At 39.5% G+C, this 27,770-nt stretch overlaps 1 protein-coding gene across 2 annotated transcripts in view; it reads left to right on the top strand.

Moving 5' to 3' along the window:
• Nucleotides 1–21,146, top strand: part of kiaa0319l (KIAA0319-like ortholog) — a 47,483-nt gene extending 26,337 nt beyond the window's left edge. For both annotated transcript variants that reach the window (XM_062029603.1, XM_062029604.1), the window contains exons 18-25: nucleotides 1,698–1,849; nucleotides 1,983–2,121; nucleotides 8,249–8,408; nucleotides 8,503–8,645; nucleotides 15,326–15,448; nucleotides 15,577–15,667; nucleotides 18,867–18,958; nucleotides 20,870–21,146. In XM_062029603.1, the coding sequence (XP_061885587.1) occupies nucleotides 1,698–1,849; nucleotides 1,983–2,121; nucleotides 8,249–8,408; nucleotides 8,503–8,645; nucleotides 15,326–15,448; nucleotides 15,577–15,667; nucleotides 18,867–18,958; nucleotides 20,870–21,066 (1,097 nt within the window). In that variant the 3' untranslated portion in view covers nucleotides 21,067–21,146. The remainder of the gene's footprint in view (nucleotides 1–1,697; nucleotides 1,850–1,982; nucleotides 2,122–8,248; nucleotides 8,409–8,502; nucleotides 8,646–15,325; nucleotides 15,449–15,576; nucleotides 15,668–18,866; nucleotides 18,959–20,869) is intronic.
• The last annotated feature ends 6,624 nt before the right edge of the window (nucleotides 21,147–27,770 follow it).

The following is a 27,770-nucleotide window of genomic DNA, read 5'->3' as shown; positions in this document are numbered from 1 at the left end:
GCGCTAATTGCTGGCTGACAACTGGCGTGCTAATCGCTAGCTGAAAACTAGGGAAGAAAATAGCTAGCTGGTGGCTGCAATTTCAGAATCATTGTTATTGTCAAGTACAAGAAATGTGTATTGGTGCAAAAACAGCTGTCATAAGAAATAAGGCCAAAATAACGAGAACGTAAGTCAAATAAAATCTAAGAAGCAATTGACCATATATAGAATATAATTTAAAAGTTGTCAAATATAAGCATAATTGCAAAAGATAAAACTAATTAAAAAAAGCACACAAAATGTAAAAAAATATGCAATGAAGCAATTTGTAGTGAAATGTATTTTATATTAGTGGACCTTGTTTAAGCCGACGCCTCTCGGACAGACCTACTCATGTCGACATAAGCTATGATGGTTTTAATCAACATATAAAACACTTTCTTGTGGTTTAGATCGGGGGTCTTCAATGTTTTACAGGCCAAAGACCCCTAAACTGATGTAGAGATTGAGCAGGGACCCCCTACTAATGCATCTTGTATAAAATGGTATTTTTAAAATACAACTGGTCTAAAATGTACCTTGTTGTTTTTGTGACACTAAGATATTCCAAAACAATTGTAGCACTGCGCTGCTAATAGCTAGCTGGCAACTAGTGCGCTCATTTCTAGCTAAAACTGTGCGTTAACTGCGAGCTGACAACTGATGTGCTAATTGCTGGCTGACCAACAGTGAGCTAATAATCGCTAGCTGGCAGTTTGTGCTGTTAATTGCTCCCTGACAACTGGCGCGCTAATCGCTAGCTGAAAACTAGGGAAGAAAATAGCTCGCTGGCAGCTACAATTTCAGAATCAGAATAATTTTTATTTTCAGGTAAATTTACAAATTACAAGAAAAGTGTCTTGGTTTATTTGGTGCAAAAACAGCTATCCTAAAAAATAAAAAACTGAAGTAAAATAAAATGTAAGAAGCAATTGACAATATGTAAAATGTAATTTAAAAGTTGTGAAATATAAGCATAATTGCAAAAGGAAAAAAAAAAACACACACAAAATGTAAAAAAGATCCAATGAAGCAATTTGTAGTTGAATGTCATTTATATTAAACCTGTTCAAGCCGACGTCTGTCGGATAGACTTACTCGTGTCGACATTTGTCAACATAATGATCACCCAAAATTGCCATTGCGTGCACATTTACTTGAGACACTAAGGAGAGTGGGTGATAAAATAAATGTTTTTTTTTACCTACGTCAGTTTGTTGACATTAGTTTCCTCCAGTTGTGCATATTTTTTGTGTTCATATGAAATATCATACTCCTATTTAACCAAGTATGTTCAAGTATGTCTTGACTTCAATGAAAACGTTTTTGTACTTGCAAATCTTTCTGGAGGTCGCTGACAATCTAAAAACATATATTGTAGTCGTTGTTTGTTAGTAATACATGCATGCTTTTATTTTGAAGCTATTTCTGTACTGACCTAACCGTGTCACACTGTTTAATCATTATATTAGGCTGTAATTCGACAAAGCAGAATAACGTAGACCTATGATACTGCTTTATTGATCATACAGCAAAAAATAATACTTCTGAAACAGGTTATTTACTCTTTTTTTTTTTTTCTTTAGAGGTGATAACCAGATTTTAGAACCCACCAGTGTCAGCCTTTAGAACACTGGAATCCGCAAAATAATCGTACCCGATTTCACGTTCCATAGAACTGGACCAGCCTCCCGTGGCGCACGTGGTTTCCAGTCCTTCCGTCTCTCTGCCCGTGCGAACAGCCACCCTGGATGGATCTCACTCTACCGACGACAAAGGTGGTGTCAGCTACCTGTGGACCAGAGACAACAGCAGCCCCGCGGCCGGGGTAAGCCAACACATCATTACTTTGTTGATAGTTTTCATGAAAATGGACGCCTTAGAATCTGAGAAGTTTATAACAGTGCCAACTTTGGAGAAATGTGTTGAATGTGCAATCACGAAGACGGCTTTTTCCACAGGATGTGCTGAAAAACTCCGATCACCAAGCAGTCTTGTTTTTGGGAAACCTGGTGGAGGGCAAGTACCAATTCACCCTGACTGTAACGGACAGTAAAGGTCAAAGCAGCACAGACCACGGCACAGTGGAAGTTAAAGCAGGTACACACAAATGCACAGACACACCATCATAGAAACCATAGTGTCATAGGTTAGTCTTTGCTTTATTGCCTCTATGAGGGCATTCTTCCATAGTATACCACATTACTGTTTAACGGAGCATTGCCTTTTATAAAAACTCTGATTCTTGAACACTAATGTTTCTCTTCATTTATACCAGAGCTGGGCAAATATTTTGACTCGGGGGGCCACGTTGAGAGAAAAAATGTGTCTGAGGGGCCAATGTGTATGTGTATAAATGATACATACACATTTAGCTGTAAAAATCTGCTGTACAGTATGTGTGTTTGGGTCCTTTTTTTTCTTGTAACGCTAATACCAAAAGTCACAATGTCTGATAGAATTCTAAACAAGTTATGACAGACCACTTAAAAAAAACAGAATGGAATTTTACAGTTTTTTACTGAATGGGACACCCAAAATATACATGAAAATAAAGAAAGTGAAATTTACTATATTAACTAGAGATGTCCGATATTGGCTTTTTTGCCGATATTGTCCAACTCTTAATTACCGATTCCGATATCAACCGATACCGGTATATACAGTTGTGGAATTAACACATTACTGTGCCTAATTTTGTTGTGATGCCCCGCTGGACGCATTAAACAATGTAACAAGGTTTTCCAAAATAAATCAACTCAAGTTATGGAAAAAAAATGGCAACATGGCACTGCCATATTTATTATTGAAGTCACAAAGTGCATTATTTTTTTTAACATGCCTCAAAACAGCAGCTTGGAATTTGGGACGTGCTCTCCCTGAGAGAGCAAGAGGAGTTTGAGGTGGTCGGGTTTGGGGTTGGCGGGGTTGAGGGGGGATAGGGAGTAGCGGGGGGCGTATATTGTAGCGTCCCGGAAAAGTTAGTGCTGCAAGGGGTTCTGGGTATTTGTTCTGTTGTGTTTATGTTGTGTTACGGTGCGGATGTTCTCCCGAAATGTGTTTGTCATTCTTGTTTGGTGTGGGTTCACGGTGTGGCGCATATTTGTAACAGTGTTGAAGTTGTTTATACCGTCACCCTCAGTGTGACCTGTATGTCTGTAGCCGTAGATATTATGTGACTGGGCCGGCACGCAAAGGCAGTGCTTTTAAGGTTTATTGGCGCTCTGTAGTTCTCCCTACGTCCGTGTACCACTTCATACAGCGGCGTTTTAAAAAGTCATACATTTTACTTTTGAAACCGATACCGATAATTTCCGATATTACATTTTAAAGCATTTATCGGCCGATAATAGCGGAAGTCCGATTTTATCGGACATCCCTAATATTAACTATGAACAATAAAATACTAAATTTTAACAACATATGAACATCGCTCCTCTTTTACTTCTCAGACCGGCTCCTCGATAGACATATTTCACAATCAAGCAAAACACAACAAAAATGTAACAAAATATGAATGCAAAGGTGTCAGGTTCAAACACCGAACTAGCTATTAAACAAGACAAGAAGCAAAGAAATCAAACAGAGACAGGATTCAATTTAGCTCATGAGGAGAAACATCTGGGGTTGCACACTCAGCTACAGCCTTTCACCACGCTCTGAAGGCAGTCCCAACGCGCTCCTCTTATTTTACTGTTATATTTTTATTCTCATTGTTGCTTTTTATTTTTATTCTTATTGTAATATTTTTCTATTTTGTTTCCATTTATACCTCCATTATTTACTTTTTAAATTCGATCTCAATTCTGTACACTGCTGTTGGAATTGTAATTTTTCTGAGGGAACTCACCTGAAGGAATCAATAAAGTACTATCTATCCATCCATCTCTATCTATCCATCTCCATCTATCTATCTGTCTGTCTGTCTGTCTGTCTGTCTCATTTATTTGGGCATTTTCTGATTACATTACATTACGGTTCAAACAAGTTGTGTGATAACTTATATACAATTATTCTGATAAAAGGGTAATAAACACCTACAATATGATATATTTTCACTTTAATGCAGAAATTTGTTGTGAAAATCTGCTTCCTCATCTGTTCCTGACGCATGCGTTTCGGGCTGGCTGCTCCGAAAACAAACCCCGCCCACTCTGCTTTGTTTCTGGTCTGAGCTGCTGTGGTGTAGATTACCGTAATAACTCCTATAACACCCAAAAGCGCAGATTTCAACCATTGAAATACTTTCTATAGTTCAAGATAAGGCTGAAACGACGCGTCGACGTAGTCGACGTCATCGGTTACGTAAATACGTCGACGCCGTTTTTGTGCGTCGACGCGTCGCATATTTACGTCACACTACCGTCATGGCTGACCGCGGTGCGAGCGAGGGGGAAAAAGCACGCCAAAAGTCGTCAAAAGTGTGGGAGTATTTCAATAAACGGCCTTATAATGTTGTTGTATGCACGCTGTGTTGAGCGGAAATGGCCTATCATAGCAGCACAACGGCTATGAACGAACATTTGAAAAGAAAACCATCAACTAGTCAATCGTCCGTGTGAGCATACGTTGTCATCATTACACAAAAACATGAATGTGTCATTTGTATCTGCTAGGGGTGTAACGGTACGTGTTTTGTATTGAACCGTTTCGGTACGGGGCTTTCAGTTCGGTACGGGGGTGTACCGAACGAGTTTCTAAGCTAAAGCTAAAGTCTTAACAAGCTGCGTTGCTCCTTCTGCCTCTGTCTCAGCACGCAGCATTGTCCCGCCCACACAACCATCTGATTGGTACACACTAAGCATTATCAGCCAATCAGCAGTGCGTATTCAGAGCGTTATCAGCCAATCAGCAGTGCGTATTCAGAGCGCATGTAGTCAGCGCTTCAGCGTCTAGCAGATAGGTGTTTAGCAGGTGAGCATCAGGCAGCGGACTCTCCCCAAATGATAATAAACACCTCCCAGTCAACTACTAGTAACATCACTATGAGCCCGTTGACCTTCTAGAAACTTAAACTGCAGCTCAGCTCACTCGCAGTCCTGGTTTGAGGTGAAGGCTAATTACCTCTCAGTTCCAGCCACATCGACCCCTTCTGAGCGCCTATTTTCAGCTGCTGGGAATATTGTAAACAAGAAAAGAACCAGAGCATGTAGACATGCTAACCTTTCTTCATTACAACTGTTAGTCACTCACTGGAATGAGTAGAATTGGTTATTGTGTACTGTGTTGGACTGGATGTTTATTTTGCACATTTTAAAAGCAATACTTAATGTTTACAGTGCTCCAGAATATTTAGATTGGCACTTTTTTGTATTGGATGATTATCTTTATTTTTGCACATTTTAGCAAATAAGCAATACTTTCACTTTTGTTGAAATGTTCGCACTGTTGTTACAGAATATTTCATTTTGCACTTTTTTGTATTGGATGTTCATCTTTATTTTTGCACATTTTAAAGCAAAATAAGCAATACTTTTACTTTTGAAATGCTTATACTATTGCAGAATATTAAGATTTGCACTGGATGTTGACTTTTATATTTGCACATTAAAAAGCAAATAAGCTACTTTTAATTTTGTTAAATGTTAAAAGTTTTAAATGTTTACATTGTTACAGAATATTTAGTCATGTTGTTGTCAATGTTGACTGAGTGGCCATACTTCTTTTTTTTTTGTAAATAAAAGCCATGCCTTTTGAAAAAACTGGCCTACATTTATTTTTTCATCTTCATTTTGAATAAAAAAATAATCGGTAAAAGGAAAAATAATCTATAGATTAATCGAGAAAAATAATCTATAGATTAATCGGAAAAAAAAATCTATAGATTAATCGATAGAAAAATAATCGTTAGCTGCAGCCTTAATTCAAGACTTACAGTCATTTAAAAACAGCACTGCACATCATAATGGCGGCTACAGTTTTGATGTTAAAAGTCTCAAAATTTACGTAGAACGTCCGGTGGGCCGAATTGAAAATCTAAATGGGCCGCATGTGGCCCGCGGGCCGTATTTTGCCCAGGTCTGCCCTATAGTCATGTGAGTGCCTTGCCTTTTGACCAATCACTGAGAAGATCGTCTGAAACCGGGTTGGCCAAACTTTCTCTATACACGGCTCAGGACCAACCTTGTGCTTTTTGGAGGACATTTATATGCTAACTGGCTGTCCAGCTTTGTACAAGTAAACGCACAACAAGATAAGGATGTAACGGTACACAAAAATTTCGGTTCGGTACGTACCTCGGTTTAGAGGTCACGGTTCGGTTCATTTTCGGTACAGTAAGAAAACAACAAAATATACATTTTTTGGTTATTTATTTACCAAATTTGTAAACAATGGCATAACATACATATACACACAGGGTCCATTGCCAGGGTTAATGTGGTCAACATATATCAAATAAAAACTAAATGAATGGTTTCTTAACAAAACCTCTCTACATATAAAGTGCTTTTTTTGATTGATTGATTGAGACTTTTATTAGTAGATTGCACAGTACAGTACATATTCCGTACAATTGACCACTAAATGGTAACACCCCAATCATTTTTTAAACTTGTTTAAGTCGGGGGTCCACGTTAATCAACATTAAACTGCCTCAAGTTGTTGCTCAGATTAAATAAAATGACAAAACTTTTCTTCTACATATAAAAAGTGCAACATTAAACAGCCCCCCAGCCTGGCTAACTTGGCAGTAAGAGGATATATGGGCTTATTGTTCTTCCACCATAGAAGTGGGTCAAAATCTAGTTTTTAATGCAATATGGTCTTAAATCTGCTTTAGCCCTGCCTGACTCGCCGAGGAGAGGCTGCTTGAATGCGGTGGTGACGCTTCAAATGGGTTAGCATGTTTGACGTGTTGTCAGAAGCAGCTGCTGAACAATGTCGGCAAACCTCCGTCCTTCATTGTTGTATCGCGCAGCCAAAGTGTTCCCAAATGGGAGATCTTAACGAGGCAGGAGGGTCTTCCAGCTCTGGCTTTTACATGTTGTCCTAGCCCGGTCGCTGCTAGCATGCCGTGTGTTGGGCCTCGGTGTGCATTGTTTACACAACGTGCGGTACGCTACTTAATATGTCCGTGTGGTAGGGATGTGCGTATCGATCCTGTGGTATCGATATATCGATACTCACACGCTACTCATTTGGCATCACTTTTCTGAAAAAAGTATCGATATAAACCAAAAACCGCCGTGTGGGGGGTGCAAGCATCACTTTCAGATGTTTTTGATGACTTATTTAACTTACTATGTGCTGGGACACCCCTGTACCTGGCAGAGTATAGAGCTGGCCCAGTCACGTGACAGGAGACAGCGAATGAGCGTCGTCAAAGTGCAACACACACACAGCCAGCCGACAGCGATGCAGCCAGGCATATCCAGTGTTGTCCAATTGTTGACTCAAATAATTTCCACACAGGGGAATTTACTGTTAGTTGAAAATTGCTTGAGTATTTAAAACAAGATAAGAAAGAGATACAATTTGGAGATTCTTCATCTTTGCATTACAGTTTTATTTTTTTCCAAGAAAATCTTGAATATATGATTGAATGTGATTTTGGTTTTAATCTGTAACATGATTTCTTACATTTCGAAAACATTAGCCTATTTCATATTTCATTAATTGCTAATTATATCACAAACTTTGAAAAAAAATAACTGCAGCTTCTTGCAATTCGGATTTGACTGTTAATTGGAAAGCCCTAATATCTAATTATTATTATATATAATATATAGTTATTATTATAAATAATATTTAATTTATTTTTCATATTTGTTATTTATTTTAATTTTACTTTTATTATATATTGACCATAATAAATGTGGTATGAATGGTCTGTATTTGTCTTGTGATTTGTCTTAAATAATAACAATAGTAATAATATTTTTGACTGACAAAAAATTGCCAATAAGAAATTATTGGTATCGGTATCGGTATCGATGAAAATGCAAGAAAAAGTATCGGTATCGTATCGAATCCTAAAAGTGTGATATCGCCCATCCCTACCGTGTGGAAACTCGTTCGGTACACCTCCGAACCGAACCGAAACCCCGTACCGAAACGGTTCAATACAAATACACGTACCGTTACACCCCTATTACAGGACTATCGGCGATTTTAGATGCAAGCCGATGTCATCTGTTACTTGTCAATATTAGATTGGACACACCTAAGAACTCTTTCCCTGTATTTACTTTTCCATACCGTATTCTTCCCACTATCTGTCTGTCAGACCCGTGGGAGCGTGACCAGGTGGAGCTGGTGTTGGAGGTGCCCATCACGCAGGTTTCCCACCGTCAACGTGACATGCTGCTGCGCCAGGTTGGAGTGTTGCTCGGCGTGCTTGATAGTGACATCATTGTTCGAGAGATCAGTGCATTCAATGAGCTAAGGTGAGCAGTAACAGGAGGAGGAATTAGTTTTGTTTTTCTGTGAATGTTTTTCTACATATTTAAAATTCTACTTTTGCTTATTTTGTCATCTTAGTACTCGATTGGTCTTCCTGGTGTCAGGCGGTCCAGGGCGCCCTCCTCTGTCTGGCCACAGTGTTGCACTTAGCCTGCGCAACAAGCTACGCAAACAGAAGAACGACTTTCTCATTTACAAGACGCGGCGGGTGGACACAGTCAGTGAGTACTGCACTTCTTTTAAGATAATTCACTAATAGTGACTGACGGGGGTCAAACACATTTGGTGTCTGCATTTGACTCTTACTGGATCATTTCCTTGTTTGATATGTACATTAGTACCTCGTGTTTTTTTTTTTTTTTGTAATTTGTTCTAAAAGGTCAGCTGAAGACCCAATCGTATAAATACTAAAGCATTTTTTTCCAAAGGAAATACTGCAAATTCGATCAACCCGTTCCAGATCGCCCTTTTATTGAGAATAATTATAGTTTTACCTGAAAAACTGTGTGAAATACCGTATTTTTCGGACCATAGGGCAAACCAGATTAAAAGGCGCACTGCCGATGTGTCAAAATATGGAGCTAACTGTTTTAATGACATTCAGACTTTACTTCAATCAATAACGGAGCAGCATCTTCTCATTCGTGGCTCAGTATTGCAACATCAACGCCGGAAATGTGTCCAGTGGAAAACCGTCCGACCGGAACCCTCTAATAACTAAAGTTCCGTGGGTATGTAAACCCACTACAGTTTTTAGCGCTTTGATAGCCAGTCTACTGACAGATATAAGTAAGAACTTTATGCTACTTTATATGAAAAATGGCAACAGTGGAAGATGAATGCCACATAAGAAGGCAGAGAAAAAGAAGAAGTTTATGACTACGGCGTCGGCACGGACTACAATTGCGGACTTGCGCATATTTTCAGGACTTATGCAGATCCTAAATACACATCAGAAGGTAAGAAAAGTTGGTTTTGCATAATATTGCGAAACAAAATGCAAGGTCTGCTAATAGGTGCCATTTTGCGGTCTTTATACACATGTAACAGGTTACTACTGTATGTATTTCCAACATGGGTTATTTGAGTGCTCAATAGCGCCCTCTCTCAGACATGGGCTACAAATAGGCTGGACTGGCATTACATCCGTCAGTTTAGTATTAGTGATGGGATCGGCAGTTCTTTTGACTGTACTGAATCACTAGAATCAGTTCCTTAAATTGATTCGTTCAAAAAATTTGTTCACCGAACCACCCCCCCTGATTCATATAATAATAATATGAATCAGAATTGATCCCCAAGGAGAAATTTATTTTTGTTACAATAACTGTGTAAATAATAGCCTATGTATGAGAACATACATTAGTTATTATTTTTATTTTAAATCTTCTCAAAACAGTTTTCATGTGGCTTGTTTTCATGGGATCGGCAGTTCTTTTGACTATTTATAAATAGTTGATTTATATAGGCTAGTAAGGTAAAGTTTTGTACCTGACAAGTTTCGGCTATCTTGCTTCTGCTAATTATTTTGTGATATATTTTATTTTATACGCTAGGCTAAGCCACAGCGCCTCAAATGTTATCTTTTTTTTGTAAACTGAATTTATTAGGAAAAACATGAAAAAAAAGAAGTATTTTCTGACTGAATTTATTAGGAAAAACATGAAAAAAAAGAAGTATTTTCTGACTTTTTATAAATCAACTATTTATAAATACACATTAGTAGGCTAAATGAACCTCTTTAACATAGTTCTTTTGACTGTACGAATCACTAGAATCAGTGACTGACAACGCCACACTGTGGCCGCAGTTCAGTACGTGTACCGAATCACTTCTGCAGTTCTTTTGACAGTACGAATCACTAGAATCATTGACTGACAACGCCACACTGTGGCCGCAGTTCAGTACGTGTACCAAATCACTTCTGCAGCAGCAGTACAGTTTAATTGCAAATCAGCATTGTTATAATGATGATGATAGCTACTAAACAACAACAACAACAACAACAGTTGCAGTAGAATGGATAATAATAATAATATGAATCAGAATTGATCCCCAAGGAGAAATTTATTTTTGTTACAATAACTGTGTAAATAATAGCCTATGTATGTGTACATACATTAGTTATTATTTTAATTTTAAATCTTCTCAAAACAGCCTGCCCTACACGTTACCCTCCGCCCCTCCCCCTCGCGTCGCTGCTGCTCAGCCTGCATGGATTTTCTTTAACTTTATGTGTTGAGATAATGGGGACGTGTGTTTGTTTTCATGTGGCTTGAGTCAACATTAGCCGTTAGCTTGGAGAATGAATGGAGAACGGATGCCAATGGCATGAAACATATCCCCGCGACGGGGGGAGAATCACTCGCGGCATTGGGGCAAGCAGAGCAGAGAGCGAGAGCGTTGTCGTTCACTGAGTGATTCATGTCGTTAATCCGCGGTGAACGAATCGTTCGCTCAGTCCCTCCCCCCGCCCTCTCATTGGCTGCGTCGTTCGCCGACGTCGAGGGTTCAGTGAGTCACAGAATGCGCCAGTTCCACTCATACCGGCATGGTCGCGGCGGAGCTCAACTGAACTGAGAAAGGAACGAATCAGTTCATGAAGTGATTCGGTTCAGTACGTTCACTCAAAAGATTCGTTCTTTCGAACGAATCGTTCGCTAACGACACAACACTATTTAGTATGGCCATGATCGAGGTGAGTTGGGGAGCTCTGCTCCAATACAATTAAATAGCCAATTAGCTACGATGCTAATTTGATGTATTATTTTTCATAGTGTGTTGTAAAGAGACTCACTGTATTGACCGATGCAAGAAGAAGTAAACAGTGTCTATAATATCACTCAAGTCTCCTGTCCATCATTACATCAAACACAACGCAGAGTCCAGGAGGCTTGATATCGCGACGATTACAGTGAATTTATCAAAGGGTTACACACACACCATAATAATACTCGTATGTTGAATGCGCCGACAATCCATCAAGCGGTGCGGCTTCATTGCTTGCCAAAGTCGTACTAAAAACATTTTGACAGATTTTTGAGCGTCAATGGAACATTTAAAGTTTTACTGCCATCATATTGCAGTCTACACGTATCTCTTATGTGTGACTGCCATCTACTGGTCACACTTACCATTACACCATGTACCAAATAAAATTGCTTTGAGGTCAGTAAGCACAACCAGAATTATGCTGTACGTTAGGCGCACCGGACTATAAGGCGCACTGTCGATTTTTAAGAAAATTAAAGGATTTTAAGTGCGCCTTATAGTCCGAAAAATACAGTAGAACGGCACCTCGACCCAGGGATGTTTTGAGATACGAGATGTCTAGTGTTAAGTTGCGAGCAAAAATGTAAGTTAAGAGCCTAGCCACCCATAGTTAGTTGAGTGAATGCCAAAGCGAGCCCCGTAAGATCCGCCCAAAACATCTGCTCTTACTCGCTAGCATTACTGGCTGCTCTCTCCCCTCCCTAGATGAACTGAACATTGCCAGGTGCCTCAAAAAGGCCCAAAACATCATAAGGGACCCATCTCACCCTGGACATAAGCTTTTTGAACTGCTGCCCTCGGGCAGGAGATACAAGACAATAAAATGCCGGACAAACAGACTTAAGAACACTTTTTACCCGAGAGCAATAGTGTCGCTGAACACAAGACGACAGTAATGACTGTGCATGTGAGCTGTGTGCTTGGTATTTTTGTGTATTTTATGTATTTTTATCTATTTATCTATGTTATTATGTTTTTATGTGTTATGAATTTGCATTAAATTAGTTTTGCTTACAATTTCGTTGTACAATGTACAATGACAATAAAGATATATTCTATTCTTTTCATTAGCTTATAGCAAAAAATGTATTGTTTTCCAATGATTGGAACGGAGAAGGTGAGTGTGGAGGAGAGTCCTTAGAAGAAGTAGATATTCATTGAACCAAGGAAATAAAGCATCAAAAACATGACCTAGTCTGCACCATACCGAAGCAAGAGGAGTCCGTAACGCCAGCCAAGGATGTTAAATCATTTTCTAAACGGCGTACATCTTTCCATGAAAATATAAAGAAGCTGATGATGACAGAGAAGCAGCTCGAAGCAGATACCGTAGAAGTCCGCTCTCCAAGGCTACTTAAAAAAAATACTGTAGTTTGTAGTAAATTGTACTATATTGTTTTTGATGCATGATAATTAATAAATAGGCTTAGTGGCCACATGCGTGGACAGCACCTTTTAGCTCTTATTTCCAAAATTGTGTACACTACTTAATTGGGGTCTTATAGCTGCTTATGTGGACACTTATACTGCCATCTGGTGGTGTCAGAAGAGTATAACATACAATGGAATTGGGAAAAAAAATTGTAAAAATAAGAATTAGCATGTCACTAAACATGAAGTACACGTTTGTGTACTTATGGACTAAGTACATCATATCAAAAGATGATTCTTAGTCTTTATTCTAATTAGCCCAAATAGCAAAGAGAAATAAAAAAATCATTTAAACAAACAGCTTGGGCCTTAAGAGGTTAAGTCAAAGTTTTATTTTTAGAAGGCATGTTCAAATGATGGTGTTTTGGGGGGGCAAAGGACCAATTCAATTTATTACAATTAATTTCAATGGGCGGCGTTGATTTGAGCTTCAAGTGTTTTGAGTTACTAGCTCTGTCACAGAAACAATTAAGCCCGTACGTTGAGTTACTACTGTACACACATAAGCTGAGTTAACTTTTACTGAAGACTCTTGTTGGTGAAGACTGTGATGAGGGGAGTGTAGAGCCACACTTTCGTACATTGCCACAAGTTCTTTCTCGAATTCAATAGTGTTTGTGTCACCTTCTTTATCAAAATGCTGGCATTCACAACTTACTTCGGCCCCCTGTTGGCTTATTTTACAGTCATACTCAATAAAAAGCACTTGTGGTGTGACTCTGTCAGCTGAGAAAGAACTGCAGTCAACCAGGGATGATTTCACAAAGCGGGGAGAGAATGACTTCCTGGTGAGAAGTTTGGAGCTAACATAGACATGTGTAATAAAGACACCTTACAAATACAGTTAGATACGCCAGCAAATGACCCAGTTGGTTAGGTTGTTTTGGATTGAGTGATTGAGACTTTTATTAGTAGATTGCACAGTGAAGTACATATTCCGTAAATTGACCACTAAATGGTAACACCCGAATAAGTTTTTCAACTTGTTCAAGTCGGGGTCCACTTAAATTGATTCATGATACAGATATATACTATCAGATACATACTATCATCATAATACAGTCATCATAATACAGTCATCACACAAGATAATTATCAGAGTATATACACAAAATTATTTACATTATTTACAATCCGGGGTGTGGGATGTGGAGGGGGCGTTAGGTTTGGTTGATATCAGCACTTCAGTCATCAACAATTGCATCATCAGAGAAATGGACATTGAAACAGTGTAGGTCTGACTTGGTAGGATATGTACCGCAAGTAGTGGACATAGTGAGAGAGAGAGAGATATCAGAAAGCATAATACAAAGTATCTACATTTGATTATTTACATTTGATTATTAACAATCCGGGGATGTGTGATTACGATTACAACCAATGCAAACTTCTTGCAAAAAAAACGAGATACCATAAGTTTTGCAAGTAGGGCTGGGCGATATGGCCTTCTTTTAATATCTCGATATTTTTAGGCCATGTCACGATACACGATATATATCTTGATATTTTGCCTTAGCCTTGAATGAACACTTGATGCATATAATCACAGCAGTATGATGATTCTATGTGTCTACATTAAAACATTCTTGTTCGTACGGCATTAATATATGCTCATTTTAAACGTTCATGCAGAGAGGGAAATCACAACTAAGTCAATTTAGCAAAACTGTATTTATTAAACCGTTATTAAGGAGTGGCACAAACATTCATGTCATTTCAAAACAGAAAGTGCAAGATTGTCAGAGACATTTTAAAACAAGCTATTAGTGCACTTTTGTGCATGATGTCACTAAGATGACATATCAAAACAACACTAAATTAAAGTGCACTTTTTGTACAGAACGCCACTACAATAGTTTAAAACAAATAAAGTGCACTTTTGTGCATGATGTCACACAAGATATTTCAATAACTGTCAAATAAAAAATTAGCTGCATAATAGGAAATCAAATAGTGTATGTCCTTTGCTATGTGGTAGGTTCCTGCAGATGTTATCTCCTTCTGTTGTTGACTAATTTTTTCATACGGTGTCGATGTGGAAATGGTTGCCTCTGCATTTTGTTGGTGTGGCACCGAAAGGAGATGTTGACATGCGGACTTTCAAGCACTCTTCATTCTCTAGCAGGTGACTTTTCAAATGATGCTACATATTAGCAGTAATGCTACTTTTTGTAGCAACGCTTTTGCCCCACACTTGACAAATTACGGTTGTCTGTTCGACATATTCCCGCTTGAAGCCAAACCACCGCCAGACGATGGACCCCCTGCTGTTTTTCTTGGGAATTAATTCTTCCTTCATTTGTCACCAGATTCGCACCTTCTGTCTCTCGTATTACCACTCGCAACACAGCTAACGTTACCCATGCCGCTACCTCTCTGCTCCGCGAGGGCGTATACGTATGTGACGTATGTAAGAAGGTGCGCTTGTTTTATGTCTCTGTGAGAAGGAGAGACAAGAGAGAGTGAGAAGAGCCTGCAGTGTAATGCCCGCAGCTAAAAGCAACTGTGTGAGAACGTATACTCCAATATCACGATATAGTCATTTTCTATATCGCACAGAGACAAAAACCCGCGATATATCGAGTATATTCGATATATCGCCCTGCCCTATTTTCAAGTACTGTTTGTAAGTTCCATAGAAGACTTACTAGATCCACCCTAAACCTATTATTACATCTGGTCGCCTCTGCATCCTCAGTCTGCCAACTCAACTGCTCCAGTCATGGCGAGTGTGACTCCTTCACGCGGCGCTGTGTCTGCCAGCCTTTCTGGATGGAGAACCTCATCAGGGCCCAGCTGGGAGATGCAGAGAGCAATTGTGGTAAGATGAAACGCATCATCATCCGCCATGAGTGTGCTCCTTCAAACACAGTCCAAGTTATGGTTAAATGACCCTCAAGTCGCATCTTACTAGCCTTACATTTGTTTTTTGGTTTTTTTAATTTTCAGAGTGGAGTGTACTGTATGTGACCATAGCCTCCTTTATGATTGTGGTTGCTGTGGCGACGGTTGTCTGGGGCGTGGTGTGTTGCTGTGACAGGTGAGAGCCATATTCAAATAATGTGTGATACATTTTTAATTACTGATTAATCATCTAGACTAGGGCTATTAAACTGGTGGGCCACATCTGGCCCGCCATAAGCTTTTCTTTTGGCCCGCCGAACATCACCCAAATTGAAGTGAAGTGAATTATAATTATACAGCGCTTTTCTCTAGTGACTCAAAGAGCTTTTACAAAGTGAAACCCAATATCTAAGTTACATTGAAACCAGTGTGGGTGGCACTGGGAGCAGGTGGGTAAAGTGTCTTGCCCAAGGACACAACGGCAGTGACTAGGATGGCGGAAGCGGGGATCGAACCTGGAACCCTCAAGTTGCTGGCACGGCCACTCTACCAACTCTATACAGGAATTGTATACAGTAATTGGCTTGATAAAACCTTTGAAACTAGGGTGGCTCGTGTATGCAGTACTCATTCCAACCCCCAGGGGGAAACTGAGGCATATGTGTCACAATGAAGCAGCAGTGGGGTGAGTAGAAGGGGACTACCGTATTTTCAGGACCATAGGGTGACCGGATTATAAGGCGCACTGCTGATAAGCGGGTCTATTCAGGTCTATTTTCATACAAAAGGTGCACCGGATTATTAAAGGCAGGGGTGTCCAAAGTGCGGCCCGGGGGCCATTTGCGGCCCGCAGGTAATTTTTTAACGGCCCCACGGCACATTCTAAAAATCCGATTAAAAAACATACAAAGTAATATAAAAGAGCAAACGGGTGACAAGAAAATGTTGCTATGTTGACTCTAATAACACTAAGCTGTCATTCAGGCTGTTTCTTTCTTTAAAAAATAATAATGAATCAAAAACAATGTTATTATGAATTATTAACCTATTCAAGGCTCCAATTACGTCACATTAAATATTCCACTTTGAGATATTTTTTGGGGAAAATGTTGCATATTTTGTGTTTGCCATATAAAAAACTGTTTTTTTGGGGTTTTTTTTAAAGAAGGGCCTAAAACGAACCAACAAGGAACATAATAAACAACAATAAAAGTTATAATTGACGGATAGATCTGAAGTTGATCTCGAGACTATTGTGTTAAAAGTTTTTTTTTTAATTCTGCACTTTACTGAACAGGACCATTTGGCTCCCCAATAATTTTAGTGGGACTTTTTTTTTTTTTTAAGTGTCATTGCTCAAAAAATAATAATAAATCAAAATCAAGGTTGTTTTGAGCACCAATTATTATACAATCTGAAATGTTCCACTTTAAATTTTTATAGGGGGAAAATATTGCATATTTTGTGTTTTTTCCATAAAAAAAACAGGGTTTTCTTTGACAAAAAGGGCATACAACTTAAATCTTGAAAACATTTTTTTTTATATTGACAGATAGACATAATGTTGATATATAGATTTAAACTTTGAATAATAATAATAATAATACTAAATAGTGACACATTTTATACATATTTTTTTAACCTAAACCCTATGGGGTCCCCCGGGATAAGCCTGAGTGGAGGCCTAAATGTATATTTTTTATACATATATTGTTCTGGTTTTTAAAATCAAAAAAATCAAAATGGCCCCCGCTTGCTTTGATTTTTCAGTGTGCGGCCCTTGGTGGAAAAAGTTTGGACACCCCTGATTAAAGGGATCATACTATGATTTTTTTCAAAATGGAAAACACTTCCTTATGGTCTACATAACATGTAATGGTGGTTCTTTGGTCAAAATGTTGCATAGATGATGTTTTGCAGATCATCTTCAAGTCGCTTTCTGACAGTCGCTTCAGGATGCGCCGTTTTGTGGGCGGTCTTATTTACGTGCTTCACCTTCGACAGCGTCTTCCCCCTGTCAACTTCTATAACGGAGCAACATGTCCTCATCCGTGGCTCACTAGTGCAACAACAATGCCGGAAATGTGTCCCGTGAAAAACCGTCCTGCCGGAACTCTCTAATAACTTTAAGTTCCGTGGGTGAATTATGTAAATCCACTACACCGGTAGTTTTTCGAGCTTTCATACCGAGTCTACTGACAGATATAGGTAAGAACTTTATGCAACTTTATGTTAGAAATGGCAACAGCGGAGCATGAATGTCCCATAACTAGAAGATGGAGGAAAAATAAGAAGCTTATTGACTACAATAGCGGACTCGCACACATTTTCAGGATTTATGCAGATCCCAAATACAGATCAGCAGGTACCAGAAGGTAAAAAAAAAGTTGCTTTTGCATAATATTGCAAAACAATATGCCAGATAATGTCTCCTAATGGGTGCCATTTCACGCTCCTTATACACACACTCCAACACACCATAAAAAGACTCAAATGTCTGACTACGGTAGCCGTGATGCGCCGACAATCGATCAAGCGATGTGGCTTCATTGCTTACCAAAGTCGTACTAAATAAAACATTTTGACAGATTTTTGAGCGCCGTGTGTAATGTTCTATATTCCCAATGGAATATTTAAAGTTCTGGGGTTTTTTACTGGCGTCATCTTGTAGTCTACGCATATCTCTTATGTGTGACTACCATCTACTGGTCACACTTATCTTTACACCATGTACCAAATAAAATGGCTTTGAGGTCGGTAAGCACAACCAGAATTACTCCGTACATTCGGCGCACCGGGTTATAAGGCGCGCTTTCGATTTTTGAGAAAACGATTTTTCACTCACTCACTCACATCACTCACCCCACGTACTGCCATTCTTAAAGGAGCACACACATACGCTACTCTCACAACAGCGGCTTTAAAACACGCCTGGCCAAATGTGGCGATTAGTATTAGCACCTTTGCTTCAAACTTAGGTAAATGTTTAAATAATAAGCATTAAGATCTGCACAAGGAGTTACAAAAAGTGACATGTAATAATGTAGTTGTTACGCCTGTCCTGCTGTTCGGTCCGGTGCAGACTGTAGTGGAGGAGCACAGGGAAGACGTTCCCTTCAGGGTCGATGCCATTTCAATGCCATTTAATTTATATTTTAACCTTGTAAAATTGTTCTTTGACTGTGAGAGTTTAATGTAGTGTAAGATTTTCTGTCAAAATAAAGCCAATATTGACATTTATTTGGAAAAGTATCGATATACATTATGGTACCGGTACTAGATTATTGGTATTGGGACAACCCTGATACAAACTTTGACTAATATTGAGTGACTGTGCAAGTGATATATCTTATATACTAATGATACCGTGTGTGTTTTTTTTCTTTGTTGTAAAGACGGAAGAACAAAGCACGCAGAAGCAAAAGCCGATACAAAATGTTGGAAGCTGACGAGCAAGACATTCTGGAGCTGCAACCACACAGAGCTGGTAGGAATCACATGTTGTTGTTGTCCCTGATGGCATCAGATGGAACAACAAATGTGTTGACGATGAGTTCCAGCTATGTGGTATTTGGAAAATGCATATAAAAATGTGCGTTTTACCTTGCGTGCACACCCTAACATACTTAAAAATGTGCATTTGTTTATACAGTATGATAATTAATCGTCATTAAGCAGAATTATTTATATACAAAACCCAAAACCAGTGAAGTTGGCACGTTGTGTAATTCGTAAATAACAACCGAATACAATGATTTGCAAATCCTTTTCAACTTATATTCAATTGAATAGACTGGAAAGACAAGATGTTTAATGTTCGAACTGAGAAACTTAATTTTTTTTTGCAAATAGAATTTAATGGAAGCAACACATTGCAAAAAAGTTGGCACAGGTGCATTTTTAGCACTGTGTAACATGGCCTTTCCTTTTAACAACACTCAGTAAACATTTGGGAACTGAGGAGACCAATTTTTTTAAGCTTTTGAGGTGGAATTATTTTCCATTCTTGCTTGATGTACAGCTTAAGTTGTTCAACAGTCCGGGGGTCTCCGCTGTGGTATTTTAGGCTTCATAATGCGGCACACATTTTCAATGGCAGACAGGTCTGGACTACAGGCAGGCCAGTCCAGTACCCGCACTCTTTAACTATGAAGCCACGCTGTTGTAACAAATGGCTTGGTATTGTCTTGCTGAAATAAGCAGGGGCGTCCATGATAACGTTGCTTGGATGGCAACATATGTTGTACCAAAACCTGTATGTACCTTTCAGCATTAATGGTGCCTTCACAGATGTGTAAGTTACCCATGTCTTGGGCACTAATTCACCCCCATACCATTACAGAGGCTGGCTTTTGAACTTTGTGCCTATAACAGTCCGGATGGTTCTTTTTCTCTTTGTTCTGGACTTGTCAGACCACAGAACACTTTTCCACTTTGCATCAGTCCATCTTAGATGAGCTCGGGCCCAGCGAAGCCGGCGGCATTTCTGGGTGTTGTTGATAAATGACTTTTGCTTTGCATAGTAGAGATCTAACTTGCTTTTACAGACGTAGCGACAAACTGTAGTTACTGACAGTGGTTTTCTGAAGTGTTCCTGAGCCCATGTGGTGATATCCTTTACACACTGATGTCGCTTTTTGATGCAGTACCGCCTGAGAGATCGAAGGTCCGTAATATCATCGCTTACATGCAGTGATTTCTCCAGATTCTCTGAACCTTTTGGTGATATTACGGACCGTAGATGGTGAAATCTCTAAATTCCTTGCAATAGCTGGTTGAGAAATGTTGTTCTTAAACTGTTTTGCTCACGCATTTGTTGACAAAGTGGTGACCCTCGCCCCATCCTTGTTTGTGAATGACTGAGCATTTCATGGAAGCTGCTTTTATACCCAATCATGGCACCCACCTGTTCCCAATTAGCCTGTTCACCTGTGGGATGTTCCAAATAAGTGTTTGATGAGCATTCCTCAACTTTCTCAGTCTTTTTTGCCACTTGTGCCAGCTTTTTGGAAACATGTTGCAGGCATCAAATTCCAAATGAGCTAATATTTGCAAAAAAAAACAAAGTTTCTCAGTTCGTTAAGTATCTTGTCTTTGCAGTCTATTTAATTGAATATAGGTTGAGAAGGATTTGCAAATCATTGTATTCTGTTTTTATTTACCATTTACACAACGTGACAACTTCACTGGTTTTGGGGTTTGCACTATATCTCATCAGATAAGAGTTTCTCAGAATATTGGAGCAAGGGTCTCCAGTGAGTGTAAAACCTATCAGAGCACCCTCCAATCTCATTTTCTCTAACTTCAGGAGAAATAAGGCTTGTTTTTTGTTTTGTTTTTTCACAAAAAATGTGCGTTTCTTCATAGCGTGACACTGCTCTGTTCCCCGCCCACCCAGGCCGCGTCAAGCCAGCGCCCGCCCCCACCTCCTCTGCCCTCATGCACTCCGACTCCGACCTGGACAGCGATGACGGGCACGTCGGGGTACCGTGGAAGGAGCAGGAGCGCGGGCAGCTTCTCCGAGCGCAAAACGGCTTCCTGAGGAACGGCCAGGGTCCAGCGAGGGGAAAGAAGCACAGAGACGAGCTGCTATAGCAAAAGAGAAGGTGACGCTCACCTCTCTCCACACACACACACACACACACACACACACACACACACACACACACACACACTGATCCATCCCTGGAACTTGAGAGGGGAAAAAAGGAAGTCAAAATGCTGCTTTTAAGAAGCCACTGGAATACACACACACTGAATGAACACCACTTGGTTTTTAATATGCACTTTCATTTCATGACTGTCAGAATCGCTGTTGAATCTTTACAGAATCAATCAAATTGCATATTTATCCTTTCTCGCCTTTTCGGAACATATTTATTAGCCAATCGGTCGAATCTGTTCTGTGCAGAACGAGCTGAAACCAAATGAATTATTTCCATAAACATTTTTCTTCGTCTTATAAGAGTAGCCATAGATACAACAATAACCACACACACACACACACACAAAAATGATTTAAAGAAAGATTTATTCCCCATGTTGAAGTTTGTATGTGTGAGAGAGAGAGGCGCTTCAACCAAACGACGTTCCACTTTGCATGCAGGATGTGCAACACACGAGCCTGGAAGTTGAATTCCACATTTTGAATCACTGTTAACGCGTTGAATGTCCGAGAGGGTTACGTCACTGCCCGCACGAAATGTGAAGCAACCTTGTTTTGTTTATTTTCCATGCTTTTTGCAGCTAAATCATCTCCTAAAAACATGAGAATGTTATTTTGTTCAGCTGTTCTGCATTGACTCGAGCAGGCAAAGTCAAAACGAAGCACACCCAAGTGCCAACAGTGTGTTTTCTCTTCTTAAAATTAAAAAAAAACTGCCCGTCCTTTTTTTAAATTTTGGAATCGACCGTGACTTTCCTGGAGTCCACTGTGAAGGGCGTGCAAAGGTCAGAAGAAATACAAGTCTTTTTAAAAAATACTTTTAAGGAGACCGAAGGATTACGTTTGTGTGTGACCTGATACAAGCGGATTATCTGGGAATTAGAATGAAGACTTTAATTTTTTTCTTGGCTTTATGAGGGATTTTATTTATGTTGGGAAATACGTTACTTTTCAGAAGTGAGTACACGTCTCGCATTCCATACTTGAGTTACCAGCGATTAAAGGGACACACTTTTTTTACAAGCTGTACACTGGCTAATCTACATCAAGTGTCATTTCTTCAGCTTTGAAATGTTAGCAGGAATGTGAGGTTTGTGTGTGTTTACATTTCTCACATTTAAATTCATGTTCTAAAAGCTTCCAAAGTCCTGCTGTTGGTTTTGTTAAAGAAAAGTATTTTTGTTTGATTTTTTTATTGAGCTATTAAAAACTCTAGTGATCATGCTTTGCCTCTTCATTACAACTGGAAATACATTTATTTTATTTATTATGCAAATTGAAACAGATTGAGGCTGTTTGTGAGTTCTGGAAAAATTAGTACTAGAGATGTCCGATATTATCAGCCGATAAATGCTTTAAAATGTAATATCGGAAATTATCTGTATCTGTTTTTGTTTTATCGGAATCGTTTTTTTTTGTTTTTTGTTCATTAAATCAACATAAAAAACACAAGATACACTTACAATTAGTGCACCAACCCAAAAAACCTCCCTCCCCCATCACACAAAAGGGTTGTTTCTTTCTGTTATTAATATTCTGGTTCCTACATTATATATCAATATATATCAATACAGTCTGCAGGGATACAGTCCGTATGCACACATGATTGTGTGTGCTGCTGGTCCACTAATAGTATTAACCTTTAACAGTTAATTTTACTCATTTTCATTAATTACTCATTTCTATGTAACTGATTTTATATTGTTTTACTTTCTTTTTTATTCAAGAAAATGTTTTTAATTTATTTATCTTATTTTATTATTATTTTTAAAAAGGACCTTATCTTTACCATACCTGGTTGTCCAAATTAGGCATAATAATGTGTTAATTCCACGACTGTATATATCGTATCGGTTGGTATCGGTAATTAAGAGTTGGACAATATCAGATATCGGCAAAAAAGCCATTATCAGACATCCCTAATTTTCATTAATTACTAGTTTCTATGTAACTGCTTTTATATTGTTTTACTTTCTTTTTTATTCAAGAAAATGTTTTTAATTTATTTATCTTTTTTTTTTTTTTAAAGGACCTTATCTTCACCATACCTGGTTGTCCATATTAGGCATAATAATGTGTTAATTCCATGACTGTATATATCGGTATCGGTTGATATCGGTATCGGTAATTAAGAGTTGGACAATATCGTAATATCGGATATCGGCAAAAAAGCCATTATCGGACATCCCTAATTATTACCCTATTTTTTGGACCATAGGGCACACCGAATTATAAGGCGCACCGTCGAACATGTCTATTCGGGTCTATTTTCACACAAAAGGCGCATTAAAGGGGTTATATTGTGATTTTTTTTATATATTCAAAACACTTCCTTGTGGTCTACATAACATGTAATGGTGGTTCTTTGGTCAAAATGTTGCATAATTATGTTTTACAGATCATCTTCAAGCTGCTTTCTGACCGTCTCTTCAAATGCGCCGTTTTTTTACGTGCCTCCACTTCGACAGCGTCTTCTCCCCGTCATCTTTGTTGTACCTGTAGTTTAGCGCTTCCATAGCGAATCTACTGACAGATAATAGGTTAGGCCTAGAGATGTCCGATAATATCAGGCGGCCGATAAATGCTTTAAAATGTAATATCGGAAATTATCGGTATCGGTTTCACAAAGTAAAATGTATCACTTTTTAAAACGCCGCTGTACGGAGTGGTACACGGACGTAGGGAGAAGTACAGAGCGCCAATAAACCTTAAAGGCACTGCCTTTGCGTGCCGGCCCAATCAGATAATATCTACGGCTTTTCACACACACAAGTGAATGCAAGCATACTTGGTCAACAGCCATACAGGTCACACTGAGGGTGGCCGTATTAACAACTTTAACACTGTTACAAATATGCGCCACACTGTGAACCCACACCAAACAAGAATGACAAACACATTTCGGGAGAACATCCGCACCGTAACACAACATAAACACAACAGAACAAATACCCAGAACCCCTTGCAGCACTAACTCTTCCGGGACGCTACAATATACACCCCCGCTACCCCCTCCCCCCCATCTCAACCTCCTCATGCTCTCTTAGGGAGAGCATGTCCCAAAGTCCAAGTTGCTGTTTTGAGGCATGTTAAAAAAAAAAAAAGCATTTTGTGACTTCAATAATAAATATGGCAGTGCCATGTTGGCATTTTTTTCCATAACTTGAGTTGATTTCTTTTGGCAAACCTTGTTACATTGTTTAATGCATCCAGCGGGGCATCACAACAAAATTAGGCATAATAATGTGTTAATCCCACGACTGTATATATCGGTATCGGTTGATATCAGAATCTGTAATTAAGAGTTGGACAATATCGGAAGATCGGATATCGGCAAAAAGGCCATTATCGGACATCTCTAGTTAGAACTGTACGCTAATTTGTAATAGAAATGGCCACAGTAGGGGATGAATGCCCCACAAGGATAGAGAAAAAGGAGCTTATTGACTACAATGGCGGACCTGCGCAAGTTTACGGGAGTTATGCAGATCCCAAATACACGACAGCAGGTACCGATAGGTAGGAAAAATTGGTTTTGCATTACTGGTATATTGCAAAACAAAACGCCGGATAATGTCTCCTAATAGATGCCATTTCGGGGTCCCACCATAATAATACTCGTATGTTGAAGCACAGTACGTCTGACTATGATAGCTGTAATGCTTTGACAATCCGTCAAGCTGTGCGGCTTCATAGCTTACCAAAGTTGTACTAAAACATTTTGACAGATTTTTGAGCGCCTTGTGTAATATTTTATATTCTCCACGGAACATCAAAGTGTTGGTGTTGCTTGCTTACCAGTACTTGCTAGCGTCATTTATTAAACAGCGGTCAACCTGTGTGACTTCCATCCACTGGTCACATTTATTACACCATGTACCACAGAAAATTGGTTCGAGGTCAGTGAGCCCAACCGGAATCAACACATACACAAGGAGCACAGGGTTAGAAAGCGCACTGTCAAATTTTGAGGGAAAAAATATTTAAGTGCGCCTTATAGTCCCTCAGTGGCCTTGTGGTTAGTGTCCACCCTGAGATTGGTAGGTTGTGTGTTCAAACCCCGGCCGAGTCATACCAAAGACTATAAAAATGGGACCCATTACCTCCCTGCTTGGCACTCGGCATCAAGGGTTGGAATTGAGGGTTAAATCACCAAAAAGATTCCCGAGCGCGGCCGCCGCTGCTGCTCACTGCTCCCCTCACCTCCCAGGGGGTAAACAAGGGGATGGGTCAAATGCAGAGGTTAATTTCACCACACCTAGTGTGTGTGTGTGAGACAATCATTGGTACTTTAACTTTTTTTAAACTAGTTTTCCTGTGTTCTTTCTGCTTCGTACGGGTACCTGTTTAGATTAGTCTAACATGAATACTACTGCATTGACACATTCACCCATTTTCTACCGCTTGTCCCTTTCGGGGTCGCACGGGGGGCTGGAGCCTTTCCCAACTCGAGCGGAAGGCAAATTATGAAAATCTCCCCCGCTGCTATTTGAGAAACATTGCACTGAAGTAACTTGTTTACAAAAAAAAAACAACTAAGCACCGGATGTACTGTGTAGCCTGCATGTTTTTTTGTTTTTTTTTACTCCTTCTAATCTGTTTTGTGCTTGTTGAACAGCTTTGCCATGTTGGGAGATTACAAATTGATTAAAAAAAGAGTAACAGAAAGTCGGTGCTTTTTCTGAGAACAAGCCCAGCTTAAAATATGTTGGTTTTATATTCTGTAAATATAGCACACTATACGCTATGTTTTCTTGCATAATTCTACAACGTTTATAAATCATTTCTACAGTGTGAAAGGAAAAAGTTTACATCCAAAGAACTGAAAAAAGTGTGTCCTCAAATTACATGCGTATAGTTTGTGACAATGCATTACAACCACGATGCAAAGCAAACTTGGGAAGTCATATCTTCGGTAGGGGCCACCGCTATTTATTAAAAATGACAAGTAGCAGTAATAATAGTAGTTTGGAGTGTCAGACTCGCATTACAGTGACGGCTTCCCTCAGGAGGCCGTGTATAACTGCGGAACATCACTATATGAATGTATGATTGCCTTATAGCACAGGTGTCCAGGCCCGGGGGCCGAAAATGGCCCGCCACCTCATTTTATGTGGTACGCCACATTATTTTGTCACATGCCGCATTAATTCATGTGGCCTGCCATGTCATTTTATTTGATATGGTGCATTATTTTATATGGCCCGTCGCATCATTCTACAAAACCCAAAACCAGTGAAGTTGTCACGTTGTGTAAATGGTAAATAAAAACAGAATACAATGATTTGCAAATCCTTTTCGACTTGTATTCAATTGAATAGACTGCAAAGATAAGATAGTTAATGTTCGAACTGGTAAACTTTGTTATTTTTTGCAAATATCAGTTCATTTGGAATTTGATGCCTGCAACATGTTACCAAAAAGCTGGCACAAGTGGCAAAAAAGACTGAGAAAGTTGAGGAATGCTCATCAAACACTTATTTGGAACATCCCACAGGTGAACAGGCTAATTTGGGAACAGGTGGGTGCCATGATTGGGTATAAAAGCAGCTTCCGTGAAATGCTCAGTCATTCACAAACAAGGATGGGGCGAGGGTCACCACTTTGTCAACAAATGCGTGAGCAAATTGTCCAACAGTTTAAGAACAACATTTCTCAACGAGCTATTGCAAGGAATTTAGGGATTTCACCATCTACGGTCTGTAATATCATCAAAAGGTTCGGAGAATCTGGAGAAATCACTGCACGTAAGCGGCAAGCCTGTGACCTTCGATCCCTCAGGCGGTACTGCATCAAAAAGCGACATCAGTGTGTAAAGGATATCACCACATGGGCTCAGGAACACTTCAGAAACCCACTGTCAGTAACTACAGTTGGTCGCTACATCTGTAAGTGCAAGTTAAAACTCTACTGTGCAAAGCAAAAGCCATTTATCAACAACACCCAGAAACGCCACCGGCTTCGCTGGGCCTGAGCTCATCTAAGATGGACTGATGCAAAGTGGAAAAGTGTTCTGTGGTTTGACGAGTCCACATTTCAAATTGTTTTTGGAAACTGTGGACGTCGTGTGCTCCGGATCAAAGAGGAAAAGATCCATCCGGACTGTTGTAGGCGCAAAGTTGAAAAGCCAGCATGTGTGATGGTATGGGGGTGTATTAGTGCCCAAGACATGGGTAACTTACACATCTGTGAAGGCGCCATTAATGCTGAAAGGTACATACAGGTTTTGGAGTAACATATGTTGCCATCCAAGCAACGTTACCATAGACGCCCCTGCTTATTTCAGCAAGACAATGCCAAGCCACGTGTTACATCAACGTGGCTTCATAGTAAAAGAGTGTGGGTACTAGACTGGCCTGCCTGTAGTCCAGACCTGTCTCCCATTGAAAATGTGTGGCACATTATGAAGTCTAAAATACCACAACGGACACTCCTGGACTGTTGAACAACTTAAGCTGTACATCAAGCAAGAATGGGAAAGAATTCCACCTGAGAAGCTTCAAAAATGTGTCTCCTCAGTTCCCAAACGTTTACTGAGTGTTGTTAAAAGGAAAGGCCATGTAACACAGTGGTGAACATGCCCTTCCCCAACTACTTTGGCACGTGTTTCAGCCATGAAATTCTAAGTTAATTA

This window comes from Entelurus aequoreus, linkage group LG20, assembly GCF_033978785.1.
Source record: "Entelurus aequoreus isolate RoL-2023_Sb linkage group LG20, RoL_Eaeq_v1.1, whole genome shotgun sequence".
Lineage (NCBI taxonomy): Eukaryota > Metazoa > Chordata > Actinopteri > Syngnathiformes > Syngnathidae > Entelurus > Entelurus aequoreus.
Note: the sequence above shows the minus strand (reverse complement) of the source record. Positions and strands in the feature narration are given on the sequence as shown.